Here is a 27,621-nt window from a genome sequence, read left to right as displayed (position 1 = left end):
AAATAGAGGAGGAAAACGAGAACTATTATGCTGTTAAAAATATGCATCTATGGTCTTTAAAGTGCTTTTCAGTACATGAACATACATCCAATAAGAAAAAAGTGCATCATCTGTTTATGTACTTTTAAACCATGACTGTGTTTTAATTTCTTAATCTCCTTCCTACAATAAATAGGTAAAGCTTAAATATATCTTTGCCTTACAATACTTATCACCAGCAAAACAGGTGTGTTAAATATCATTACCAAACTACACTTAGCAGAAGGTAACACTTCTGAGCAAAGACAATGAAGAGAAATATCCCTTCAAAAATATAATTAGGATTTTCTACCTCAGGTATTAAAAAAAAGCTAAAATTTCTGACTCTGACTGTGGCTCACAGGCTATATTTGATTCATTATGCCCTATTTCTACCTTTAATCCTTTTTTTCTAATTCTCACTTCTTCTCACATCGCTTAATTCTGTAGTAACAAAAAGAGTTTAAAAATGATATAAAAGTTCGATTTCAAACACACAATATATTGCAAGGGTAGTACAAAGGAGGTAATATGATCTTAATTTATATCCACCCCCCCCACCATAAACTGAACTAGTAAGCAGTTCAGTTATTCTCTCACTGATTTCCAGTGAAGAAATATTGCGAAGAATCATATTAAAAAATGTAACTTGAATCTCTAATCCTTTGTATAGCCAAACATTCTGCAGACATTACCCCATGGTTTTACTCTCTGTAGGATAAAGCAAACGGATCTAGACTGGTGGTCTTCTGTGAGTCAGTTCTTACATTGATGCATTCCTTTGAAATGCTACTCACTGGGGATGAGAAAGGGGAGAACTGCTTTCGAAAAAAATGAATTATTCAAATGAATATAGTGTGCAACAAGGGAAAACTTTTTGAACCATAATGAGTATGTGTCTGAGAGTGTGTACATATGAGTGTTCAGATTTAATCTGTATGAAATTAACTCACTAGCTAAGGAGATAAGTAGTAGCAATTAGCAGATGAAAATATGAAAAAAATCAAAACCAAAAAAGACATATATTACGCAAAAGTTATTTTCCATCCCTGTCTCCTTTTTTTTCCTTTTTTTAATCTGGAACATTGTCACAGTCCGCGGGAGTGACGGGAATGAATCATACGCATTCACAGAATGCAGGTTCAATTCCATCTTTATTCAGCAATTTGCCCATTTTATAAGTACAGGTATTCGGCGCTCTGGCCCTTGATTTGTGGTTCATACAGATTATGTCACAGGTAGCCAATCATTGCACCGATCACGCACGCAGCGGTCATGCCTTGTACCTTGCTGCTTGTTTAGCAAAGCTGTCTAGCCCTTAACCTTGGTTCCCACTGGCTTCTGCTAGCTTATCTGTACTTTCTCAGGATGTATCATTCCCAGCTGCACCAGTGTCCTTGGTGGACTACTTCAAAGCACGTAGCAGTGGCTATAGCCTGAGGCCTAAGGCTTCAGCAAATTTAGCTACTAATGCTAAGCAAGTTGTGCTAAGCAATTAATCCTAAACAGTGTTAGTTCCATGCTCTATATCTCATATAGATTATTGTTCTGAAGCACCGCAAGGGCCCCAACAGAACATAAGCAACTGGTTAGTGTGTTATCAGCTCTATCTCTGTGCAAGATTTGACTCTGTTTTGAACTAACAGTAACATTCAATTTCAATGAGCACTACTGATGCTAAATGTTGCAATAAGCAACACTTTTTTTAAGTAAGAATCATTGTTTGACAGTTTGCAGCATACTTCATCAAAATGAAAAATTACTTTTTCTATTTAAATTTTTTTCAGACATTTATTCACACTGCTTTCTTAGATATTTTCAACATAATAGAAAAATATGAAAACCAAGCTACAAAATACATAATATACTTAAAACAGAACTTGTATCATCCTGAATTAGCTCACAGCCAATCCTTTTCACTAGATTTGGCACAGTCCATTTCTGGGAAGCTTGATCATTCAACTCCAATATCAGCAACTTTCTTCTAGTAAAAATAATAAATACCGCATCCGAAATTTGACAATGATTGATGAAGTTTGTCTTTAAATCTTAGACTTGTGATATTTGGTGACTCTAAAACTCTCAGAATATAATAGCATCCAAATAATCTTAAAATAATTTATGTATCTAACTGCATTAATGTTAGTTTTTCGTCACTGAATCTCTTTATTTTTGTCAAAGCCTTGTTTGTAAGCTCCATGGTTTCATCCCACTTGTTTTTCTCTGGACTTGTGTATGTCACCAAGTTCTCAGTATACTGCAAGACTGACTTCAAAAACCTTTAAGAAATAAAAATGAAGAAGAAAAACTCATTAAAGGATAAAAGAAAAAGGCACTCAATGACTGATTTAAAGATGCTACTTTCTCTAAATTTCCAGATCTTCCTCTGGATGATCAACACTAAGTTTTCTTCCACTTCTGGAAGAGAACTGCTCCCTCACTCTCACAGTAAGAAACAGTGATTTTCAGAACTGCAGTTAAACACTGCTGTACAAAGAGTTTGGTGATATAATGTGTAATGAATTTTTCCCCACAAGGCTTCCTTACCTTTCACAGTCAAAAGTTTCACAATGCCTACAAAATCCAACCAGCTGTTAACTGACACACAAGTAAAATTACTCACATTAAACACAGCTTTTATGTAGTAATATTGTTTGAGTATGTGATCACTCTCTAGTTTTACTAATGAGGAGTCTAATAAAAATTGAAAATGTCAATAACTGGACCATATATTTTCAACTAAATTATTTTAGTTCTTGAGTGAACACTGTATGAGATATAATGACAACTGCAATGACAAAAAGACAACTGGCAACATACTGAAAGTTATGTTGTTAGGTTTTTCTTTTTTTTTCCCTAAAGGATTTATATCACAGATCAAATTTACTCAAATGGCCATGAAAGGAGTATGTATAACTCCCCATTTGCATAATGTAAATTCTATATACTTACTTTAGATACTGCTGATAATCAAAAGGATTCTTCTTATAAACCAAATGGATGTTGACTAGTTCTAGAGTTATCAGTGTTAAGATCAGACGTAACACAGGCGACAAAAACTTAATGCTAGAAATAAGCAATAAATATTTAATTATAAATTGAACAAAATAAATTAAACCAAATTAATTAAAATCATTACTATAAATCATTCTTCTGACTTCTGAATCCATTCTAAAAAGCTGAATATCTAATGTGGAAAGACTGTTAGAAGTCCACCAGTGAAGAGCAGAGCAAATATCAAAACTATAAGCAAACTAAGACTGTAAACTATGAAACAACAATGAAAATGAGGGAAAAAAGAGAAATACACAGAGAGAGAGAGAGAGAGGGAGGGAGAGAAAGTGTGTGAGTGTGTTAAGGAAACCTCCCCACCATTACCCCAAAGATAGTAAGGTGGAGTTAAATTAAATTATTAATATATACTGTCAACTTAAGCTATATTTCTTAAATAACATAGTTAATGTTTTGAGGAATATCACCTGGCCAAGAAATTCAGACTTATTATTTCCCTAAAATAACAACCAAATTAAATAAAGGGATGAAAGCACACAGCCAGGACTCACATTCAGCCATATCTGCACCCTTCTGCAACATAATGTAGTTTCTATTCAGGTATGATTAAGGCTTTTCAACGACTCTTAAGCTAAATTACGCTGAAAGATTAATGTTTATACCTCACTTCCTATGTTCCCTTTCAGTTTTTAAAAAAGATTCATTAAACCCTTGGAAAACATTCTGAATGGGAACAAAATTAATGGAATTCTAAAAAATCTCTTATATCTGTAAAGATGACAACCAAGCTATGATAAAAAACAGTAGAACTAAAGAAAATAGTCTTGAAATGAATTTAGCATACTGCACTCAGATAAAACTTTAATGGCACTTTTTATGCCTAAATAGGAAAAACTGGTAATTCAAAAATACAATCTAACATTTAAGTGATATTTTTATTTGAAAGCTTATAATTTGCAGTGAAATAGCATAATAATGTTAAAAATACCCATTATTCTCCAACTTGAGATTTTCTTATTTCAATATTAGTACATAATCAGAGTTAACACATAAACTTCTAAGATTAACCACTGAAAGCTAGTAACAGCAGCATTCCACCACCCTCTCATAAACCTAGCCACAAAGTAAAGAAAAATCATCATCCAACCTGTTTAACATTCTTAGATAGTTATGCCTCTGGCGAGAACGCAGAGTTTTGTTTATCCACTGTTTGTATCTCAGCTCAATGCTCGCAATAACTTGTTCTGACACTTGATGGCACTGTGTGCTTATTTTACGGAGAACCACCAATATTTCCAGAACAGACCGTGGCGAGTAGAGCGTACAAATGCGCATATTACAAAGTTCAATCAACAGCCTTCAAAACAGGAAATAATTATTAGTTTCAATCTTTTGCTAGCAGAATTTAATGTAAGATATATTTCATATTCAGTGTGGTTGAGTAATAATGTTTTAACTCAGAAAAGCTGGAAGCAGATTACTGTTACCTGATGACTCAAAAAAACAAGATCTCTGTAGTATGAGCAGTGATTGTGTTCTCTTATCACTTTATTGAATATAATTACAAAACTGCCGGTAAGAAATGTGTTTCCCATTTCAGATTAAAGAAATAGTCACAATAAACAAAACTGCCTGTCTGAAATGATACACTGTACACATCAAATCACAGCATGGTTGTGGCTGAAGCCTCCCACTATAGTTCAATTCACAATGAATTAGTATCCACCATAATAAAATCCACTAAAATAAATGGTATTAATTAACACCTCCATTAGTGTGTGGTCTTTCTTCTGGGCAGAACAAGCAATAGACATAACATTTTGTAAAATGCAGGTAGTGAAGCCACTGTTTTAATCAACACCACATCAGATTACACTTTTTTAAAACACTCAAGTATCTTTCTGCAGTCATATCCTAACCTGCTAACATAATGTGTCACACATCATTTTAAACATGCTGTTCTTAGAGAAGTGTTTTTTCACCTCCCTCATGCCTGAATTCTCTTTGGAACAGCAAAACAATAATGAGTACAAGTGATAAAGGCAGAATACTCTAAAAATGGTTTTAAGCTTTAGTAATCAGGTTTTTTAATTAATGAGAAAAGTGACAGATTGATGGGTAGTAAACAGAAGGTGCCCAGACTACAGAAGTAAAGCAACAGGCATCCTGTTTGCACTGTCCTGCTCACACCTAATGGGGTTTGATTAGAAGAGTCTTCTTCCAACATATTAACTCAGACACAGGCCGCTTAAGACTGTCACAAGAGTGCCAATTAAAAGCCCAAATGTTTTGATTATTATTCCAAGTTAAATATAATTGGAATTACCAATATATCTCTAAGTCTGACAACAAGTGTAAACATGGTATTTTCTATTTCAGAATCTTGATATTAAGGCATACAAAGAATAGAATTATGTAGAGGCATATCATTATTATTTTCAATGCCATGTGTAACTGTGACATCAACCACAATAAAACAAAGTTCTGATGCAATGTTAGCACTTAAAACAGATTAAAACTAACTTAACCTAGCAAGTACAGAAATGACCTGATATATTTAAAACATTTTGCTTCTTCAAATCTGAAAGAAAACTAGTTATTTTTTCCATGCTAATTTCAAAACAAAACCCTTCTGTAACAACGTCCCAAACCTTTTCTTCATTTTGAAGATGATCCTCAGCTGAACCCATGCAATTTTTAGATTAAAGCAGCAGCAAAGTTGGAAAAGTGCATGCAACTGCTCTAAAAACAGCGAATGAATAACTTAGGGATGAGAATTCTTGTGTTGGGTTGTGCGTAGAAGCTGACAGCAGGAAGAGGGAGCACATTAAGCTTACCTGTCTGTTTGGTCACTATTCACTGGATCATCTGGACTGTAGCAATTCTGGGGCATATATTGCTGCAACTGAGAGAGAATTTCAGCTGTCTTCAAAACAAAAGTACTAGCTTCAGCATTTCCTTCAAACCTTAACACAAAACAAAAAATTAAGATTTGAGATGAAAACACAGCATAGTGCTTATTATTTGTCTAAACAGCATAGATCAAGATGTAAATTTCTGGGATAGAAATATATTCAATGTCTGGTCTCAGTCTCGTATTTCAGTTCCTTTTCCTCTATTTTATGAGCATGATTTTCTTTTCTCTAACTCAAAATGACCTTCTCTCAGCATCAGTCTTCTGAATCCTTCTAAATCCTTTACTCGTTCATTAAAATCCTGAAGCATATTGAGCATGTGCCAGATGCATTGAATTTTCATCTCTCAGCTTTCCCTGTTGGCTTCCCAGATGAATTTCTCTAAACTAGTACAATTTTCTCCAGTGTTGTTATTAATGACTTCCTCCTTTTCAAATCACAAGAAAATGTTACATTCTTTTTCTACTTAATATCTTATGTAAAATCTTCCATTGATTTGGCTTACGAGCCCTTTTTTGAACAAGCAACTGTTTTCTGTTTTTCATCTGGTAAGCCATCTTATTGTCTTTGTTCTGACTGGCTCAAGCTCTAGTTTAACTTCCTAACAGCTCCTTCAGTCTCTCTTCAGAAACAGAACATGGAGCCACTGAAACTGCTGCATGTTTCAGATGTGTCCTCATTTTCTTTTAGATATTGCACTAATTGCACTTTTTACAGTACCTTTTGTGTATCGATGTGTATAGCACAAATGGAAAGCTAAAAAAAAAAAAAAAACAACAACAAATGGGTCTTCTCACAACCCCTTTGGTGTCTATCATCTCCCTAGTAAAGTCTTTGAAGAAACATTTCACCATCTCAGTTTCCATTGTTCAAAAGTATTTCGGGAATTATCTTTTTTTAATAGCATATATATACCCTTTAATTGCTTGAACTTGTTCCTCAGGCACTATTGGTAGTTCAGACCATAAGTGAATGCTCTTCATACATTCCAGCACCTAAGAATTCAAAATGTATCATAAGAAATTTTATGTAAAAGGTAGTCTTTGACAGATTGGACAATATATTTTACTTTTCTTATTAAAAGGGGTTATTTCAGAAAAAAAATGCAATAAGTAGTAAGTTACTTGTTCAGTAGTCATAAATTTGCAGAACAGCAAATATTCAGGTAAGAATAAAATCATACAGTGATCTAGAAAGCACAAATGCAGTCCCTACTGCATCAACAGAAGGAATAAACTTAATTACTTCTCCTTTAAACAACTCTAAATTTTGTAAGACAAAACTTGAAAGCTCATTAAAAAAATCAATATAAAACAGACAGGAGGCTGCCTCAAAATTCTAACTTTTTAGGACAATCAAAGCACGAAGACAACAGTTAGACCAATTTCAAGGATTCACAGACTCAAATGCTTTCAGTTGGAAGTACCTACCTGTTTCTTGAGGAGGGAAATTGGATGAAATCGAGAACGGTAGCAACCTGCACAGTTCATCAGTGGTTTTATGACCACATGTTCCTGATTTACAAAATAATAGACAATACACAACATTTTTAAAATATCAGGTCCTAATCCTATGCAGACTTAGACTTATGCTTAACTTTAAGTAAGCCCCTTAGACTACTGAATTAATATTTCCAAACATGTGAGGGATGAAAGCAATAATAAGCTCAGTGAGTGTTTAAACCTTAATTTCTTTGACACACTTTAACTCTGAAACCTGACAGGAGCAATCATGTACTCTCTTAATGCAGCTGCATGCAATACATCTTGAGAAACTAACAACAAGAGCTACACCTAACAAATAGAAGATTTATCTCAAAGTTTGTTTTATCATATTGAAAGAAGGTAATTGTAAATATTAACAGGAAATTGGGAGAAGCAAATGCAATAATCGCTAATGTTGAGAAACCTATTGCTAGAGAAAAAGTGGACACAAATTCACATTATAGACTGCAGACACAAACCACATGTCCATTGTTGTGCCACTTCTATTATTTATGTGTCTCAGAGAGAAACAGAATCTTAAATCTTACATGCCTCCATGGCTGAACTACAGTTGTTCTATATATCTGCTGAATTACCAGAAAGGCAAACAGGATAGGTGTCAACACAATCTGACAAAATTAAGTGGTATCACTATAATCATTGGATCAACTATGTGAATAAGGAGTAGTTTAACTAACAAATTAAGCTACAATAAGAAAAGGCAATCTTTGGGAAAGCCTTCTGTATGTATTTCACTACAATACTAGAGAAACATACTTTCACAATTTGTACTTGGAGGAACACTGTATTTCCACAAAAAGTGACCATCAAGAAAAATATAGTTGCAAGACTCTCTAAAATCAGATTTGGCATTCAAAACTAGTCATTCTGACAGCATAACATTGATTCCCTACCTTAAAAGCAACCATGTCCTCATCTGAAAATCTGCACAGAAGTGTGACTGCAAATGCAACCATCTGATTGGCAACTTCTCTGGGAAATGCTTTTAGATTGATCTCTCCATGGCTTAAATGATCTCTTATACGTGGACCCTCCTGGTGGTTCAAGAAATCCCAAAGAAATTCCTGTGAGAACATATGCAGACGGAGCTAAGTATGTAGAATGCCTTCTGAAAGATAAGCATGTGATTGTGTCCATAGAAAAAGGGACATTTAGATGGTCGGGGGGAAAAAAAAAAAAGCATACTCTGCTTGAAAGAAAAAGAGGGGGCAACTCTTCCACCTTCGTAGCTTCTGAAAAAATTCAAAACTAACATATAAACTATTTCACGACAGATAACACCTGATTACCTTTGGTTTTGTGTCCCAACTCCTTCATAGCCCCACTGCCTCTGGCCCCCAGTGCAGTAAACTCAGGTCTTCCCTACAGCCTCAAAGGCCTCTAAATTCAATGCCCCTACTTTTCATGTTCCTTATCTGTTCAGGTGGCAAGAAGCAGGATGCGCTCTGGAAGGTTTGCAGCTATGTTTGCACCATCTACACAGCTAGTATAAGCTGTCTCCCAGAAGAAATGAGTTTTAATTTTCCCTGAGTAAGGCACCAGTTTTTCCTTCTATCCTACTCAGCTGATTTTTATGAGTCTAGTAGGAATCTCTCCGAGACTTCTATTTTTCAGTCAGATGGATATTCTCAAATCCTAACCCAATATAGCATGTTCTGTACTCCTTTGTATCCTTCACACTGAAAAAGCTAAGATAAGGAGCTTTTGGTTTTAAGCTGCTGGAGAGAAGCTACATGAACTACACAAACATTAGGCATGATCATAAATATACTGCTAACTGAAAAAAAAAAAAACCCTTTCAAAACACTTGCCATTGCCGGTTCTTCAAGAACTAGAGGAAGCTGATTGATTTCTTCATTATTCAACTGTTTTGCTAACATCTAGAAAAAGTCATTTGAATAGAAAATTTATTACTGAAGCCAAAACAAAGGAAAAACACCAACTTAAGCAATAAACTTCTCTAACATTAAGCAATTACTTCTCCAACTCCAGAATCAAGGTGCTTATTTATTATTGGCAAACAATTTGAAATAATTCAGAAGAGCCAAAAAATTTGAGGATTTCAGCATGCAAGTTTATTTGTATCCACTTCAAATAAGTGAATCTAGGGAAAATGACTTTCTTGTTTCTGTGAGATGAAGAAGTACAAGATTAAAACATTTAGAAGAAATTAAAGTCTGTTCATTAAAATTGTATTGATTTTGATATTTTCTGGGTGATTCCAAATTTAAAACATGTTTACTGCCCATTGTCTTCTATTTGGAAAGAATTTAGAAGTAATTTCTTATCCAACACAATGAGAAAGTGCTTTCTGATCACCAGTAATGAGAAATATGCATATGCTTTAATTCTGGCATTATATTAGAAAAAATGGCAAGTACCTCATCAAAAGTGGTGTAGACAGCAGAAGACTACAACAGAAGACAATAAATATTAATTAACTTTCAAAAGAAAACAATTAACTAGAGTTGTATAAATGAATAAATATAAATTCCATATATCAGAAGAGTGCGAAAAGGGAAAACCCCTTACATATGAAAAAAGGGATTGTTGGACTTTTTGCCAAGTTTTTTAAAATAAATATAACATGACCTACTTGGCACTGTAAACTACTGTGATTGAATATTAACCTTCAAGTACTTTTTCAAGCCTCTTTTACTATAAGACATCTTTTAAAAAAATAAAAGAGACATTGGCGAAACTCTACTGAGAATCTGTACATGATGCCCCAAAAATTCTTGGGGGTGGTAAAAAAAAAAAAAAAAAAAACCCAAACCCCAAACTGTAAATGTTTAGAAATCATGCTTCTAGAATAACTATTTTGAAGCACTAATTATTAGCCCTAAATTATAATTGACTTTAGACAGAAACTTACCTCAGCTGTTAGCAATCGATTTGGACATTTATTAGTTGCAGTGAAGATCAATCTAAGTCCAGCTTCCAGCTGAGGGAGTAAGAGAATCATACAGTCAGCATACCTGCAAAAATAAGAGAAATACCCAAAGGGTTTTCCCCTCTTATAAATACAATTCAAGTTGAAATTAGAACCATCTCAGAGAAACTCTCTCAACATGGAAACTCTCAGCCACACAACCCAGAACAAAATTCCTTTGTAATGAGCGCTTTATAAACAAATACTAAATGACTATCTCTGCTCAACAGAAGTTGAACACTTAATTCACACAAGCTCATAGGTGATACTAACTTACAAAAGGTGGAACATGGGAAAGGAAGACACAGTAATAAATATTTTTTTAAACTCAGCAGATTCATATCTGAAGATCTGATTACTTTCCATTTGCTTTGTAAAGTTTTCCTTGTTGGCTTCATCTACTGCAGTTCCTCTTTGTAGGTTTCAATATGCAATTCTAGTTTGCACAAACTGAAGCACAGAAAATGCAATTCTCCATGAAACTTTCAACCCAGGAAAAAATGCAATACTTGGTTTTGGCATTTTGCTGCATTCTAATAAGGAAATGTTCTCAAAGCAGACACAATCAAAATAAAGCAGTAAATCCATGAACTTTCTCAGAGAACACCCTAACAATGCTTAATTATATGCTGTTAGGCAACAGACTGAACAAAAAGCTTTGAAATCTACAAATTCTGCTGACTAGCATTCTATAAATAATGGGTATATATAAATAAAAATCTTACCAAGAAGAAAAATAGAGAAAAAAAAATCAATCTTTACCTGCCTTGCTTGAAAGCTGTTAAAGCAGCAATCCAAAACGGCAGCATTGTTTTTAGAACAAAACTGGACAGTTTTACTAGCTCTTCAGCTAAGGAAAGTGTTTCATGACTAAGATCTGCAAGTTAACAAAACAACATTACTAATCTATCTATCTATATATGTGTACGGTTTATTTATTTATTCCTAATACTTCATTGAAAATACCTGATTACTTAAGCAATTATAAAGGAAGACTTAAAGGTATTCAATTTAACTATGCAAGTATAATGACAGTCATAATATATTTAAAATCATAAACCGAGTGATTTTAAGTTTGTAAGATTGCATTTTTTGTGATAATCTAAAATGACAGACTGAAACAAAGCAGTTAAAAACTTGTGGCTGCTTATTAGTGGGACTAAAAGACTACACAGCAAGTGGGCCCAACTTCTGCTGAGCTGTTCTCCATCTACTTCAGATAAAGTATAAGACATATTGATCATTTTAATTTGGTGAGAATCAGTACACTAGTATGAACATTCCAGCACAACCACTTGTTCCTATCTTACCCATTTTCTGTGCTGACATTTTAGCATAATAAATAATCACTTCATACTTCGATGTTACCGTGACATGAAGCTCACACACTTAGGAATTAACGTTACAAATATTTTCTAAGGGAAAGCTTAAATTTGCAAGTGCAATTTAATTGTAGTAGCTATTTTTGGAACAAATAAATAGCTATAGGATTTATAACACATGACGATTTGAATATTGTCAGTTTGATTTGGTCCCCAAAAGTCCTCCCTCAGTTCCACAAACAGATGTTCCACTGGCAAGTTGATTAAACAGCACAAACTGACTATGACCACCACTAAGACCAAGACTTCACATTTGCTGTTGCTGCTTTAAAAACAGCAGGAATAACACAAATGAGGTCTGCAGCCAAGGAGATGAGGAGATTTTCATCAGACACTCTTCAGCACCTTCCCTGAGAAAAGCATCAGGGTAGTGAAGAAGTGTTACTATCCTTTACTCTGTTTCAGCACTATCTTCCCTGCCAGCTGCACGGTGCATCTGCTAGGACTCTTGGAGCTGGAACTGGAAAGAGTTAAAAACTTTGTAAAGGCAAACTAGATATCTGTTATATGAACTGTATGCTCATCATCAAAAAATTGGAATATATAGTTCAAGTCTTTTAGAAACATAAATGTTACACATTTCAGTGTGTTAAAATGATTTTAGAATGAAGTATTTTTTTGATTCAATAATCAGTAGAGCTGTCCATGTATTAGAAAGTTGTCCTACAAGCATGAATGCTTCATCTAATGACAGTGTATGCAGGTATCTTAGCTAAAAGATTCAATCCTAGAGCTGTGAAAAATGCATTATTTTCAACAGCACTTTTGGACAATGAAATATTATAATGAATGTAGCATAATCACAACTTGCTAATGGTTAAATACTTGCCTGGAAATATATTCAGCTCCTCTAAGCTAATGAGGGTCACATATGGTCGATGTATTAAAACGCATTTAGTTTGCAGAAGGTATGTCTGTAACAACTGACCCAATCCTGCTGTCAAAAAAAGCAGCATAGCACAGTATCTAGGAAGAATACCATAATATATTAGAAAAGTTCACACAACTAAGTATTATGCAAAAAAAACAGACAGACATTTGTGGGCTAGGGACAAAGATTTTTTTTGCTTTTTCAAAGAAAATCAAATGCCTAAGCTCTCCCACTCTTCTGAGTTGAGGCCCTTAATAATTGATTACTTTCACAAACATGAAAAAACAAATGTGGAATTAGTATTCTATGCTGGCTGCTGCTACTCTTCCTCCTACCCCATTCCTCTGCCTTTTGTTCTCAGTTATTCCCCACTGTCTTAACAGACAAGGAACCAGGTTTCCCAAAAGACCTCAAGCTTTTTCAATTTTCCTGTTAGTCAGTTTTATGACTAGTGTGCTTTACCAGTTTTATAAGGGCTGAAATATTCTATGGAAATGCAATTCCAACACAAGTAGCAGAGCTGAGGGAAAACTTTCAGGATACTGCCAGAAACCTTTGGAAGCCAAACAAAATTCCAATGGTCTTTTTTTTAAAAAAAAGATCAAAAATTTTATATGTATAATTGCTTTTCAACCTGGTAAGAAAACAAGATTTTTTGGTAACTTACTTTACAGGAATTTCTTGTGGGGAAGCAAAGCCGTGCCACAAAACATTACGAAGATTCAGACCATAAGGAGATCCAACGAATACCCTCAATACATTCATCTAATTGGTAAACAAAGTGATTACTGCATGAAGAAATGTATTATTTGTTATCATGTAACTTTCCTTGATGGACAATTTTCTGAAGTTATTGAGAAATAGTACTATCTTAAAGGAACAACTTCTATTGTCAAGATGATTGGTCATGGCTTGCCACAATTAAAACAAATCAGTACTTGCAATTCCCAGTATTCTCTGAAAGGAAATCTTTAATATTACTTGTACATGCTACAGAATATAATATGTGAACTGAAAAAACAGTTACTAGACATTCCAAATGGTTATGGCAGACAGGCAAACAAATGGGATCAAGTTTAGCTCTTACTTTTCATAGTATAAATCCACAATAACTTAATACAAATTAACATAAAAAGCAGCAGAATCTGGATTCAAAGTTGGATTTGCAGATCAGTATCAGACCAAAAGGGAAATTTCGTTTTTATTTTTTAACTGTGAGAATTGAACAATTCCATATGCCACCAAAATCCAAGAAATAATCTTTATAAAGCTACTAGACTGGCTGACTATACAAGCTTCTACAGTTCATGTCCAACAGTCTGCCCTAATAGAGAATTTACATTTGTAAAACTGTATGAGAGAGATTTCTACCATCTGCTCTGTTTACACGAGTGTTAACATCATCAGATTTTTTTTTTTTTTTTGCAAATGGCAATGGGCAAATTAGTTTCTTCTATTTTGAAAACCTCTAGCGCAGTAAATGTGTGACAGCATTTTATTACAGCAGTGAGGAAGGATAGCACAGCTCATTGGAGCTCCACAGCCAGTGCAGGATGTATGTTTTCGAACAGCATGACTCAGAAGGAGGCAGACAGCTCTGCATCTTGCTCACCCCCATGAGGGATACGTCAAATTTTATGTACATTAGCTTTTCATGGCAAACAGCAAATGCTAACTTGTGGACATACCTTAAGAACTTACTTCTCTTTAAGATTACAATATTAACTATTTTTTGCCATCTGTCCTCCATTATTTGTAACATGTATATAAAGAAAGTTTTCCAAATGTATTACAGTATTTACAAACTCTTTTCCAATGCAAGTAATGGCTATGCTTGGAAACCTGTCATCTGGCAAGAAGAAAAAGAAACTCAGTGTTTATTACTTATTTCAAAACTATACACTTACTACAGCTTGTCCAAAGATAACTGTAAGCTCCTCAGAAGCAAGCAAATCTTTTAGAAGGAAAGGACAATCTTTACCAATCAGTAAGTACACCTATGAAAAAAAAGGCAAAATAGTTTTATATTAATAATCCAATATATTTCTTTGTATTTCAAACAGCTAAGTTGACTATTTTATGAAATAACATGAAGTTTCATGACAAATTAAAATCTAATGGACTGTATCAAGAATGAGTACATGTTTCCAAAGTAAGGCTTTTCACAGTTTTTGTATACATGCTGCCTTTCTTGTTATTAAAAAAAAAAAAAAGGAAAGCACAACAACAACATATAATTAAGGGAATAACTCAACCCAGAAAACAATACTCAGTTCTTACCCTAGTAATCTTCAGGGCTTGCCCTTCTTAAGGAAGGAGGCTTGTGATTCGTTTTCCCATTTTGGCTGTCCCTGAAACTAGATTTTATCATATTTGGGCAATCTCAGCAATTCTGTACCGCTCAGCACCTCAAAGCCTCAGGTGCTGAAGCCTTCCATTCTATATATTCTCCCTGACCATTTTTTACAGCCTTTGGTAACTTTTCATCACTTTAGACTTGCCCTTGGTCAGTCTGGGGCAAATTGGTTTGTGTAGATGTGAATTAGCCCATTGTCCTCTGCCACTTCCTACTCAAGAGCTCCTCATAAAGATTTAATAGCCAGCTATTTTATCTGATCTGTTGGCAAAACACCCAGGGTGTGTGGGGTTTTTCCCTCAGCAACGATGCCTGTTTAAGCATTTGCTGCTCCCTTCTCCCTAGCCCACCTGCTACTGTGCAGTAGTGCTGGTATCTGTTTAGGTGGTCATGCAGTGGAGCAGATCAAGGAACTGATCCAGCTGAATAATAAAGATGGGGGTAGGGGGTAAAGGAGGAAAGGTATCCGGACAAGCTCATCAATCTAGCTTGCCACTAGGCCTTCAAATATTTATGCTCACATAACATATGGAACACAAGCAAACATGCCAGATGGCTGTAGAGACTATTTAAATGAGCTTAAGCAGAACTATCATCAAATATTGAACCATAGTCTAATTCATGTTCTACCAAAAAGCATTCACAGTACAAGTTTCATAATACCAGTCAGAATTCCTAAGTCATGTTCTGTATGCACCCTGTGCCTCATGCTTATCATGGAACCCCTACAGCAGTACTCTTTAAACTTAGAGAGTGCATACCTTTACTGACTACTTCGAGATAAAAGGAAGAGGGAATGCATTAAAAAGACAAATGTTCAGGATTACAGGTTGGATCCTGTATCTCTCCAGTTGAGCACATAGGTCTAGAATTGAAGCTGTTAGCTGGCATCTAGACGTTTTTGCAGTGTAAGACTCATCTCCAAACATTTAAACAGATGTATACTCTGCAAACAGGGTGTTAGGGAAAGAAGCTATTGTCTAGCAGCCCATTTCCAGCTGCTTGTTACTGCCTCTCCTCACAGAAGGGACTACATGATCAGATCTGCTGTGGAAGGTATGCTGCTCCCTGTTTCAGTTAAATAACTCAGAATAGCGAAGACATAATATATACGCAGCTTAAGCAAACTTTGCTCATCTTTACTGAAATTGGTTGGTGACAGCACTCACACAAGCTGTGAGTGGGCTGAAGGGGCATCAGAAGATATTTCTGTTAGCACAGCCAGATCCAGAAAAGAACATGTGTCCAGCTCAATGAAACCATGCTACTGAGTACTGCTACAGTACAGGGTAATCTCACTTTTTCAAAGTATAATAAAATCCAAGAACTCATTCCCATCTTATAAAACTCAAACTGCAATAAAATCCTCCTACTGGCACTTACATCACCCAAGGCTCGCTCCAAGTGCGATGTTAGTTTCATTAAGCCAAGAGCAATTTCTGTAGTTTGCGTATGTTGTAGAACATCAAATACTTCAAGAAATAACTGTATGATTGAAGGGGAGGAAAAAAAGACAAAGAATGTTGTGTTAAATATTCAGAAGGAGGAAATCAAATTGTCAAAAACACACAGAAACCTGACCACAATATTCCTCTGTGATGCTCACTATGCAAATACAGGAAAAAAACGATTGCCTAGGGGATACAACTGTAGGTGCTTGAAAGGTCACTAACCTAGAACATCTCTTAATTTTCAGTGGCAAGGTATCTAGTGCCTCACTTCTATAGCAGTTATCAACAATAATTTTACACAGTAAAATTTGGTATTAGACAGAGATCATTAGGCTTTATGGAAAAAACAAAAATTCTGCCGTTTTAGCAGGCCCAAAACACCTCCCATTCTTTTTGTGATAACATACATACAATCTAATTATAAAGTTAAGAAAATCAAGAAGTGACTATATATCAGAGAAGGACAATTAGTTACAAATTCTAAGCATTTTGATTCATTGATCTCTCTTGCAAATTCTTATACTAAACTTCCATAATGGGTACACATGCCAAAATATGAATTGTCAACAGACATTTCCATACCTCTGTGTAATTTGTCCACTGGAACCATAATGCATACTGAGCTACAAATTGATCCTTGGTCAGAGATTTGAAACGCAAATTAACAGATTCACATACAGGTCCTAGTGATCGTATGCTTTTGATATAATCCACACTTTGACCTTAAAGTGAAAAACAGAAGGTGATTAGAGCACCCAGCTTCCCAAAGGTCCAATATTTTAAAACCTATAAAAAGTACAATGTGTTACAGCCCATGTACGTATCCAGCACAGAGGATCTGAACCAGACGATTTAACAGGAATAATACACTATAATTTACTGCCCAAAAGAACACACAAATGAGATACACAAAAGTGAAAGTATAGCGTGAAACAAGACAAGATGAAGTATCTTTTCCAAACAAAAAAGCTTTGTGCAAGAAAATATGAAAGTAAAGGGGATTGTTAGGTCCCATTTTTGTTGAAACGAGAAGGACCTACTGGAAGAAGAGTGCAGAACTTCAAGACAAGCAAGCTGTAAGCTAATTCAGGTTCTGTGAAGTTGTACTTACATCCTTTAAGAATGTAGATGGATACTTCCAGGTTTTTAATGTGGTATCACCACTCCTCTTTGGCAAGACATTAACAACCAATAGAAATTCTTCTGAGTTACTGAACTGTATTGTTTGAGTCAGAAATACCTATTATTTTTACCATCTTCAGAGATTAACAACAGCATTTGTGTGATGCAATTTGGCAAATTAAAATTCAGTCAGTTTATCTGGGCATAAATATTTTCTGTTTTGGTTAAAAAACAATTATAAACTGTTCTACACACAAATGAAATCAAACAGTACTTCCGTACTTTTGTAGAAATGACAGTCTGGGAAAAGAAGCAACAAAGAAAAAAGACGGACCCAGTGTATTAAATTTACTGCAAAAAGAATGTAAAGAATACAGAGAAAACAGCTATGAGGTAGGAGAGGAGCAGAACTGAACCCCTTATGTACAGGGATGTGGAGTTGGGACCAAACTGAATGAAGAAGCAAAGGAGGAACTACCCAAGTAGCACAGATTACACGAATCTTAGGAATCATCAATAACCGAATACCAGCTACTCATGAATGAAAAGTTTAAAGTTCCTCCTAGATGAGAACTATATATACACTCTAATCTGCAGTGAAAATAATGATATGCTATAATAAAATGTCATAACCAAGCTAAGATTGCTATGAACTGTACTAAGATTCTGCATCAGTCTTAGATGTATCGTTACCATAGCATGCAAATACCTACCTGATTCAAGGTAACAGACACGATCTGTAATAGCTTGCCAACATATTTCACCATTTTCAGACACAATATTATTAATATCATAGGTGTCTTTTTTCTCAAATCCAAGTTCGCAAATCACATAATGCACAGCAGGAGAAAGACAAGTAGTGACAGACTCTGATAATGCCATCTGGAACAAAAAAAAAAGAAAAGAAAGCTCTTGCATTAATTAAGAAAGCATACTAGAACCAGAAAATTATTACTTCAGGATACCCATGAGCACAGATAGACAGAGAGCAACACAGGAGCTGTACTTACGAGTTTACGTTCTGCAACCCTCATCTATGCATATTATGAAAGGAACTCTGAGCAGAACAACCTTGTGGAAGAGTGAGAAGGAGGAGGGAAAGAATTAGTCCACTTGAATAAATCCAGGGTCCTGGATGGTGTATATCAGAATGGTTATATATACTAAGCTTATGAAAAGAGACTGAAGCAAAATATCACAGTTTATATATGTTCTGCCTAACAGAACAGAGTTTGTCTAGAAATTAATGCTACTTCAAGTATAACCAAGAACTTCAATCCTTAAAACCAGCAAAATCACTGAGAAGAAAAGGAACACGTAAATTCTGCATGACCAGGAAGTAACTGTAGAACAATCCAAGTATAAATATTATATGCTATTAGTCTAAATGGAAAGATGGACTGATTCAGAAGCAAAAATTTAAATCAGAGATAAGCACTAGTTTTAATATTCATTGTAAAAGAGCAAAATGGATTACGAGACACACGAGAAAGTAATGTATTCCAGCACCTTCGGAAAGTGACCTGTAATTGTTTTTATCTAAGGTGATTGTTTTACCTAAGCAGGTTCAAAATTACCAGAAAACTGTGTTCTCTCTGCTTATGTTCTAATCTTCACAAGCCTAGCTTTTAAATGTAACAAAAGTTTAAATCTCACCAATAACAAATTTCTTGAAAGGGAACTCCAATTACTAAGCATGCTGCTTCTTCACTTTGTTTCCAATATCCAAATTTCCCAAACTATTACAACTAGTAGGAACACTTTAAACAAGATTTCAAGAAACTTTAAACTATGTTCATAAAACCAGTATAAAAAGAGTTTAAAATGTTATTATCTCACATATGGGGCAGAAAAAAGGATCTAGTGAGCAGTCCTCTGCTTCAGTGTTAGATTAACCAGTGTAGCGAGAACCACTAGCAATCTTCCATTTAAAATTTTGTTTGTAGAATTGGCTAGTGTAATTAAAAATACCTATTCTGAAATCTCTAATGCTCTCTTACAGAATTCAGAGCAGTGAGGATAACAATTATCAATCTTTATGAAACACCTCTTGATCAAAGAATTTGTAAAGTTTAGAGGTGTTCACACTAATGAGGAGGAATATGGTTTGGATTTAGTAAAGAAAAAAAAAGTTATGCTTTTCCACTAATGAGACAGAAAGGGCAGACAAGGAATTGTTAAAAAAGGAAGGATCACAGCAAATATAAAAGGTATTCATTAAAGTTAAATAACAAAATAAAATTCAGGTATTTTTTGCCCTTTGTAATTAGGTGGTGGAGTTCAGCCTTACAGGACATAATTCCTGAATTCATGGCTTCGAGGAGAGACTAAATATCTGTCTAGATAATAGCACCACATAATTACTACAGTTTCTAGAAGGAACTGATATTAGGTGAGACAGGATATTAGGTGCCACTAAAAATTCAGATAAAATGTTCATAAAGTAAGTCAGTCTTGCACCTTATTCTGAAGCACCCCAGGTTTCACTGTCAGAGACAAAAACTGTCAGGACGTGAGAGCAAAAATTACACTGCTACAGCAATTCTTTATTTTCTGAAAAAAACAAACAGATAAATAGGACAGAGACGCAGCAGGTAGACCATCTGAGGCAGCTCCAGGTTTTGACTGGTCGCGGAGCCGCGCGGCACAGGCTGAGCTGCCCCGCACCGCTCACCGGGCGGCCGGCGCCAGCCCTTGCCCCGCCCCCCCCCGCACGTACGCACGCACGCAGCCGGCCGCCAGCAGCAGCGCTCCCGGGAGCCTCGACCAGGCTCCAGCCCAGAGCTGCAGCCCCCGGCCCGGGGCGCCGGCCTCTCCCGCGGGACCTGGCGAGCGGGCGATCCCAAGGCTCTGCCTACTCCCCCCTGCGCGCACCAACCGCCGCCACCGCGACCGTTACCTGCGTCACGGCTCGGCCCGCCCCCGTCTCCCTCGTGCGCCATGACACCAGGGCGGCGCACGCGCGGCGGCGCGCCTGGCTCGCGCGGGCTGGTTGCAGGCCGTGGGGCGCGAAGGCGGCGGCGTCCTGCTGCGCCAGCGGCCGGCGGGGGAGCGGCGGCGCTGCCGGCCGGGAGCCATGGAGAAGCACTCCAAGCCGACGAAATATGCCGCCCCGGCGGGAGGAAAGCGGCGCCAGCACCTGCACGATAAAGACAGCGTGAGCGGCCGGGGTTGCGCAGGCGGCTGCCGGGGCGGAGCGGGGGAAGCCTCCCCCGGGGGCGCCTCGCCAGCCCGGGGGAGGCTCCCCGCCCGGGGGGTGCCCGCCTTGCCGCGCCGCTCGCGCCCGGGCGGCAGTAACGGCCGTAACCGCTACAACCGCCGTGGCGCGGTGCCCCGGGGGGCGCCTGGCGGCGCTCTGGAGGCGGGAGCACCGCGGCGGCCCGCTGCTGCGGCCCGGGCTGCTGCGCCTCTGGAGATGGAGAGGCCTTGGGGGTTGCCGCGCTGGGGCAAGGGAGGCTCGGGAAGGACGGTACAGCGTTTGGGAGGGACGTGGGGCTGGGTGTGCAGTAAAAGGTGAGTGAGTGTGATCTTGTGACAACTTAGAGACAAGCCACATCTAACTCTTTTCTAGATACTCTCCTCTCTTTCCATGTGGCTTCATAAATCCTTTTCTCTTTTTACTATTTCCGTCTCTTCCTCTCTGGTTTGGGATACATCTTCTCCTTTCTGCTTGGCCTGATGTAATGCTAGCATCCACCTAGCAGCTGGTGTGTCATCTTAAAGCCTCCTCAAGGTAAAAAAAAGAAGACAAGAATGAGCCTCCCTCGTGCAGTACAGTGCAGTCTTTCCAACTTGGGGTGTTACTTTTTTATTTCTCTAAGTTAGAGGAAGGCATGTCCTCCTTTGAGGAAACACTCAAAAAATGGTTTTGTAACTTTAAAGCAACTATTGATTGTTAGAACAGGTATATTAATAAACAGTGCTTCTTTCAAATATCAAAAGCTTTTTTCTATCAGCTTATTTATTTTCATGTCCAAGGTTAGGCCAGTTTAGTAGGGTCCACTGAAGACCCTGCATGAGAATCTTACTGGCAAATGCTGTCTTTTCACACAGCTTCCTGGCTGAGACCTGACTCTTACAACATGTTGTATTTCTCAATATAAAATGTGAAAGTGTGACACCCAGTTTTACTGGGTAAAAGATTATGAAAACTTCTCTAACTGCTAATAACAGATCAACTTGAAAGCAACAGTATTGTTTGCAGTCTTGTGCTATTGAAAGAAATTTTCTTCCAGCAGTAATTGTGCAGTCTGAAGATGATGTGACCGTTCCTTTAGCCATGATTGCAAAGAATTGCTATTTAGAGTGTTCTCACTTTCACAGATTGATTTTGACTGAAATGAATTGGCATGCTCATCTGAGCAGCTCAGATGGCAGAGTTGAGGTGTCCTCTGTTAGAGGACCTGTGATGAGCAGGTAGGGGCTATAACCTTTACCTGACTGAGTTTCAGTCAGAAGGTAATGAGCATCCATAGCCTAGGTGCATATGTGTTTGCTGCTTGCATTTTTAGCATACTGTAACTACTATTCAGAACCTGCATTGTTGGTATGCTATTAAAAAAATACCTGCAGCAAGTTCGCTTTAGGGCTGCCAACATCACTGATTTGTAACAGAATTACCTAATAGTGAGAAACCAGGAGAGAAGTGTGGGTCATGTCCTTAATGTAGACAGGGCTAATGCATAAGTGATTTCTTAGAGAAGCACCTGCATTGCTTATGTTATTTTTAAGCTTCTGAGACTGAAAGATTTGTGAGCCCCTAAATGATGCATTTTCTGAAGAAATTCTCATTAGATCTTTACACTTTCCATATGCGCATGATTTTTTTTTTTTCATTTACCTTTTAGTGTCAGCCTACACTATGGTGTTTGATTACCTATGTGTTCTCTTCTGCTCTCCTGGGAAGTAGCTGATTATTTTATATGGCTTAAATTCTTTTATAGTCAGAAAACAGAGCAAGGGACTGAAAAGTCATGAAACTTGAAAACAGTTAGGAAGCAGCTGGTACAGAAGGCTGCTGTCTGTAGCATATGTCACAATCTTATTGTTTCCATGTCCTTTTCTGTCTCTTTCTTGCTTTTGTTATCATTTACAGTTCTGTTTTAAGCCACGCATGGAGGACAGCAGATTATATGTTCTGTGTACGTCATCAGATTTGCTGCTTGCATTCGTGTTATAGGGCCAAGTTCTACTATGTATATCTAAGAGAATGTTGTTATACAGGCTGGATGGGGAGCACACTTGGGTCTTCAGAGTTTTGGTGACAAAAAGAAGTACTACTCTGTTTTTAAGTTCCAAGCTAAATTGTAAAGAGTGGAAATAGGAATATATTTATACCTATTTGAAAAAGAAGAAATTGAAAGTAATACATAACATACAGAATTTGTATATTAGCTTCACAAAGAATGAGAATAAGTAAAATTACCTAGTAAATGAACTGGAAACAGTTAAGTCTCAGACACATATCTTAATTTCCATAATCTTTAGCTCAGAAAATAGACTGGATTCAGAGTGCTGGTGTGCAGCATTTGCTCAGCTGAATTTAATTGCAAACTTTATTTAGATTTCAGTGGAGAAGAAACGAAAATTGAGCAGAAGTTAACCACTGTTCTCATTTCCTGTGAGAGCTGTGGTCTCAAAGAAGCCAGAAGAAAAGCCATCGGTTTTCTAGCTTTTCCACTTTTTTCGTAAGATATTCCTAGACTAGGTATTTTCTTTCTTTTTTTTCTTAATTATACCGCGTAAAGTATTATTTACAAACTGTTAAATGCTAAACTATTGACGTGTGATGCTGACCTTTTCATTGTTTTGCACAGATGAAAGAAAAAAGGAAACAATCAAATGCTGAAGCTTTAGGTATAGCTCCAGTGGAAGAAGAGTCTTTTATGGATTTGATGAAAACTGAACTATTGACATTGAAAGCTAACAGGACGAAGATAAGATATGCCAATACATACAGACTCGAGTCATATAATAAATTTCAGGATTATGTAGTAAGAAACAAAGCTCAAGAGATACTAACGGTATGGTATGATTTTAATGGACTAACTGCTTAATTTAATTGCAAAAGTAGTTTGTCTCATAAAGGCTATATGATAGCATTAGGTTCTTAAGTTTAAATGAGCATAAGTCTTTGCAGACTTGGATTTTTAGTACACAAATGCTGTTCAAATTGGCTCTGTTCTACAAGGTGCAGAAGGCCCTGTGCAAGGTAGCCACTGAGCATATGCTGTTAAGATGGGGTTGATGCTTCTTAAACTTTTGCTCATTTCTAAATTAAAATGAGCTACAGTACAATCCAAAATATCCTGATCTCCAAAGTGTCCTGCTATCCAAAGATTCTGATCCTGAATTTGTGCAATTTCACTCCTTCAATTAGTTCTGCTAATATCACATGACAAGCATGATGTGTCCTTGTTGCTTGGTGTCCTTGACAGTCTGACTACCACATGCAAAAGTCAAGCAGAAATGAATGGAAATAATCTGTTGAAGTAATATGTAGTTGTTAGAGCGATGCCTTGAAAAGTTATAACCGACTCTTGCAATTCTGCAGTCCAGAACACATGCTTTGGATATATGGAACAGGTGTTTGTAGCAGTTTTCCAGTGAATTGAGCCCAAGTGAAGGAGAACAATACACCCCTGTTTGTTGAGTGGAGATTGGCTGGACATGTTTAAATGTCACTTTCAAAAAACAGATAAAACATTTTAGAGTAAAAGTAGTGCAACCTTTGCTGTTTGAGAGTAATGTTTATATTCTGTGGGCCGTTAGTTCTTCGTAATGAAAATCACTGTAAAAGTTTTTTGCAAAAGACCACCAGAGTGAAAACTAAGATTTTTCAGATTTGTTTTTATAGAACAAACTTCAAGAAACCAAATACGATGGAGTTTCTAGTCCCTCCTTGTGTGCTTCTATCTCCGAAGAAATATTAATGGCAATTAAGGAATTGGGCTATGACCGTTACAAGTACGTCGTATCAATACTAATTGTGGAAAAGGCAGGTCAGGCAATAAATGTGAGCAAACAAATTATTCATAATACCTTTTGCAAACTGAAAACGATATTTTGGAACTGTATCTTCTCTCTTAGGTATGCATCCGCATTCAGCAATTAATTAGTTGGAAGTGGATCTTGGAGCCTTTAGGTTGCTTATGGGGAGCAGTCTGCTAAGCGACAGTTTAAGGGGCTGCCGTGTGTCTGCCTAGCCTTGTGAAGGTTGTGGTTTTTGAGTTTTGAGCTAAGCAACCCTGCTGCTCTTTCCTGTCCACCACTTATTTCAACTGGGTGCTCTGCCAGTACAATTGCATGACTGTGCAGTGAATTTTTTTTCTTCCAGTGGACTTTGGTCTCCTGTCAGTTCAGCGCATGGCAATGCAAAATGATACAGGGGTGACATGAGAAGGAATGAGTGGCAAGGAAAGGGATGGAAACTGTTTCAACTGTAGCTGCCACCAAATAAGTTAGGCTGTAGTTGCAAAAAGCATTTAAGTAATCTGAACATGGGACACCCAAAACAAAAGTGACTTTCCTGCATTGTGTCTAAATTTACATGTGTAGTAAGCTCCCTTTGGCATTCAACATACTTTTTGGTATATTGCTGAGCATTAGAGAACAATTCTAGCCGGGTTGTTCATTTGTCATCAGCTCTTAAAACCTCATGTCCTACTGAAGTGGAACCGCACTTTGTTGTTAATGGGACCAATATGTAGGGGAGCTGGAAACCTTTAGAATTTTGGTTCAATAGTGGTAGTATTCATTGCAGCTTTAGTGGTAGGGGGTGTTTGTGCTAGTCAGTTACTTTCAGATCACTCAACCTAAGGTGTGTTAAGATGAAGGCCAATAAAAGTGTTCACCAAATACAAATACTGTATGGAAAGATTTATGAAGACACCTACTGAAAAGAAATAACTGTATCTTATTGCTAAGGAAGATGAAATTTTTAATTGTCCTTTCTCCCACCTCCCTCTGCCCAGCCTTGTTCTGTTAGTGCTAGTGTGTTCTGGGCATCAGCAGGTGAACACACTTGCCCAGAAGGTAAATAATGGACTTTTAATGAGGATTTCTAACCCTAAGCTGTAAACAGACTGCCACTCCATATAAAGTAAAATGCCTTTCTATCAAATGCATGGGATTAATATTGTTACTTAAGCAGAGGGTGTGAAGATAAATAGGGATTCGGTATGGACTGATCCCCCGAACTTACACTTGAAATTTCAGTTTGAAGGGATGCTGGCTTTGATAATGAAGCCAGTCTGTGAAGTGGCTACAGCTACCCTCTCTCAGTGGTCAGTTCACAGTTTAGCTTTGAAAACAATTTTACCAGAACAACTGAAAGGCTAGTGAATGGTTACAAATAGACTGCAGTAAGCTGCTGGAGGTGGAGGAGTGGGGATATGACTTCTTAGATGGATTTGTTGTCAAAACTGATGTCTAGTCAAATTAATTTGAAGGGGTACTGCGACAGTATGTTAGAGTGCTAACAAGTGAACATGAGAATTGAGGTTTTGGTGCAGAGATTTTTGGATCCAAAGGGGTGGGGGCGAGGCTTTACTGTCAAGCGAAAATGTGTTTTAACATCAAATAGCACTTGTTAATTTTCACTGTAACTTTGCAGTTGTTTTTACTACCTGTAACTCATATAATGCATCTGTATAATGTTACATGTTCTTTTAAAAATGTAAATTTGTGCTATATAGGTTTACAAATAGCTTGTTCTTTTCTTTCCTTTAGGTTGCCAGCAGATGGGTCTGGGATGTTCAGAGAGACACTTGGGTTTCAGCTAAATGTGAAACCGAAACCTTTATTGTGCTGGCTTTGGTAATGGCTTGTTATTATGAGTAATACTCTAAAAGCCACACCTATTTTTGAGCATCACAGTACTTGGTATATTTGAAAATTTTCAAAACATTATTTTAGCACTGAATTTTTAGCCTAACACTGCTGGTACATTGAAGTTGACATATTTCAGCTAATCTTACCTATTCTTCTCTTTGAAAAAACTTGTGAAATATCTATGCTCAAGTACATATGGGCTTTATCTGTTGTAACTCTCTGTTTTGGAAGTTAAAGCAAGTGTTGTAAAGATAAACCTTGCAAAATATTCAATATTACTTTCTAGTGCAAGCCTAGACTTGCTAGGAAATGTATGTACAATAAACTGAGTATCAGTTTTGTCTAAAAGTTTGTGCTTCATTGGCTTTGTAAGAGAAAGCAGCGTTTGGTTTGTTTTTATTCTTGTAATGATGATAGAATGCCACAGCTTGAGTTTGTGTAGAAACATAGTAAAATGGGAAGCCATCTTTACCAGCTATCTTTACCATTTTTAAGTCTTCATAGAATATAAAATATTTTTCTCCTTAACTGTTATTTCTTAATAGCTAGTCACACTTAGGGTTTTTGCACACACATTAGTTTGTCTTGAACAGAATGGGAGTTTAATCATTAGCTTCCTTTGGGGCCTTAAACTTGCATTAAATATCAACTCTGTTCAGGCTAGTGGCAGAAATACTGAATTCAGTGAGTTTGATCCATTTACTAGACTGGCTTCTAATGGCAAAGGTGGAGAGATTGAAATAGGCTCAGTAACAAGGCAATTGAAAATTTGTACATAACCAGCAAGCACAGCAGTGATTATATTTTGAAAAGTCACTGTGACATATCTGTACGGTACTTAGACTCCTGGTTTTAGAACTGGAAATCGAGCATTGATACCTCTTTCATTTCAATTACATTGTTAACGAGTTGAAAAGAAAATAAATATATGCAAGAATACAGATAGTGTTTTTCTTATTTTTAGATGTCTTGTGGCCTGGTCGGGTCAGACTGCATTTAGAATTTTATGTAGTCAAAAGGCGTGGGGTTCCCAGTAGAAACTATCTGAAAGCAGTAAAAAGCAGCTTGCAGTCAACAAAGGTGGGTCAGTGCACAGTGCAGGCTGCGCCTGCTGGAGCGCCCCTGCGACTCGGGCAGAGCCCTTAGGATGCTGACTGTGCAGGTTGCTACACGGGGGCGACGCGTGTCCGTGCCGGTGCTTTGTTGCCCAGCTGGGAGCGGCTCT

The 27,621-nt window shown here is 37.0% G+C and overlaps 2 protein-coding genes across 3 annotated transcripts; one reads left to right on the top strand and one right to left on the bottom strand.

Annotated features, from left to right (window-relative positions):
* Positions 1 to 1,228: 1,228 nt before the first annotated feature.
* Positions 1,229 to 18,638, bottom strand: ERMARD (ER membrane associated RNA degradation). The gene is made up of 18 exons (XM_013946072.2): positions 18,575 to 18,638; positions 18,278 to 18,446; positions 17,025 to 17,164; positions 16,375 to 16,476; positions 14,543 to 14,632; positions 13,303 to 13,400; positions 12,594 to 12,730; positions 11,145 to 11,259; positions 10,326 to 10,428; positions 9,832 to 9,861; positions 9,262 to 9,330; positions 8,344 to 8,514; positions 7,376 to 7,459; positions 6,861 to 6,940; positions 5,868 to 5,996; positions 4,178 to 4,387; positions 2,971 to 3,084; positions 1,229 to 2,297 (listed from the first exon to the last, which is right to left on the bottom strand). The coding sequence occupies exons 1-18, from the start codon at positions 18,596 to 18,598 to the stop codon at positions 2,138 to 2,140; spliced, it is 2,025 nt and encodes a 674-aa protein (XP_013801526.2). The 5' UTR covers positions 18,599 to 18,638; the 3' UTR covers positions 1,229 to 2,137.
* A 1,676-nt stretch (positions 18,639 to 20,314) lies between these two features.
* Positions 20,315 to 27,337, top strand: DYNLT2 (dynein light chain Tctex-type 2). 2 transcript variants are annotated; one of them, XM_067293399.1, is made up of 4 exons: positions 20,315 to 20,721; positions 23,381 to 23,587; positions 24,421 to 24,530; positions 26,295 to 27,337. In XM_067293399.1, the coding sequence occupies exons 1-4, from the start codon at positions 20,641 to 20,643 to the stop codon at positions 26,383 to 26,385; spliced, it is 489 nt and encodes a 162-aa protein (XP_067149500.1). In that variant the 5' UTR covers positions 20,315 to 20,640; the 3' UTR covers positions 26,386 to 27,337. The 2 variants fall into 2 exon arrangements, with proteins under 2 accessions (XP_067149500.1, XP_067149499.1); XM_067293398.1 differs by having other exon boundaries at positions 20,317 to 20,721; positions 24,421 to 24,579.
* The last annotated feature ends 284 nt before the right edge of the window (positions 27,338 to 27,621 follow it).

Source organism: Apteryx mantelli, chromosome 3, assembly GCF_036417845.1.
Source record: "Apteryx mantelli isolate bAptMan1 chromosome 3, bAptMan1.hap1, whole genome shotgun sequence".
NCBI lineage: Eukaryota > Metazoa > Chordata > Aves > Apterygiformes > Apterygidae > Apteryx > Apteryx mantelli.
This window is presented reverse-complemented; position numbering and strand designations above follow the sequence as displayed.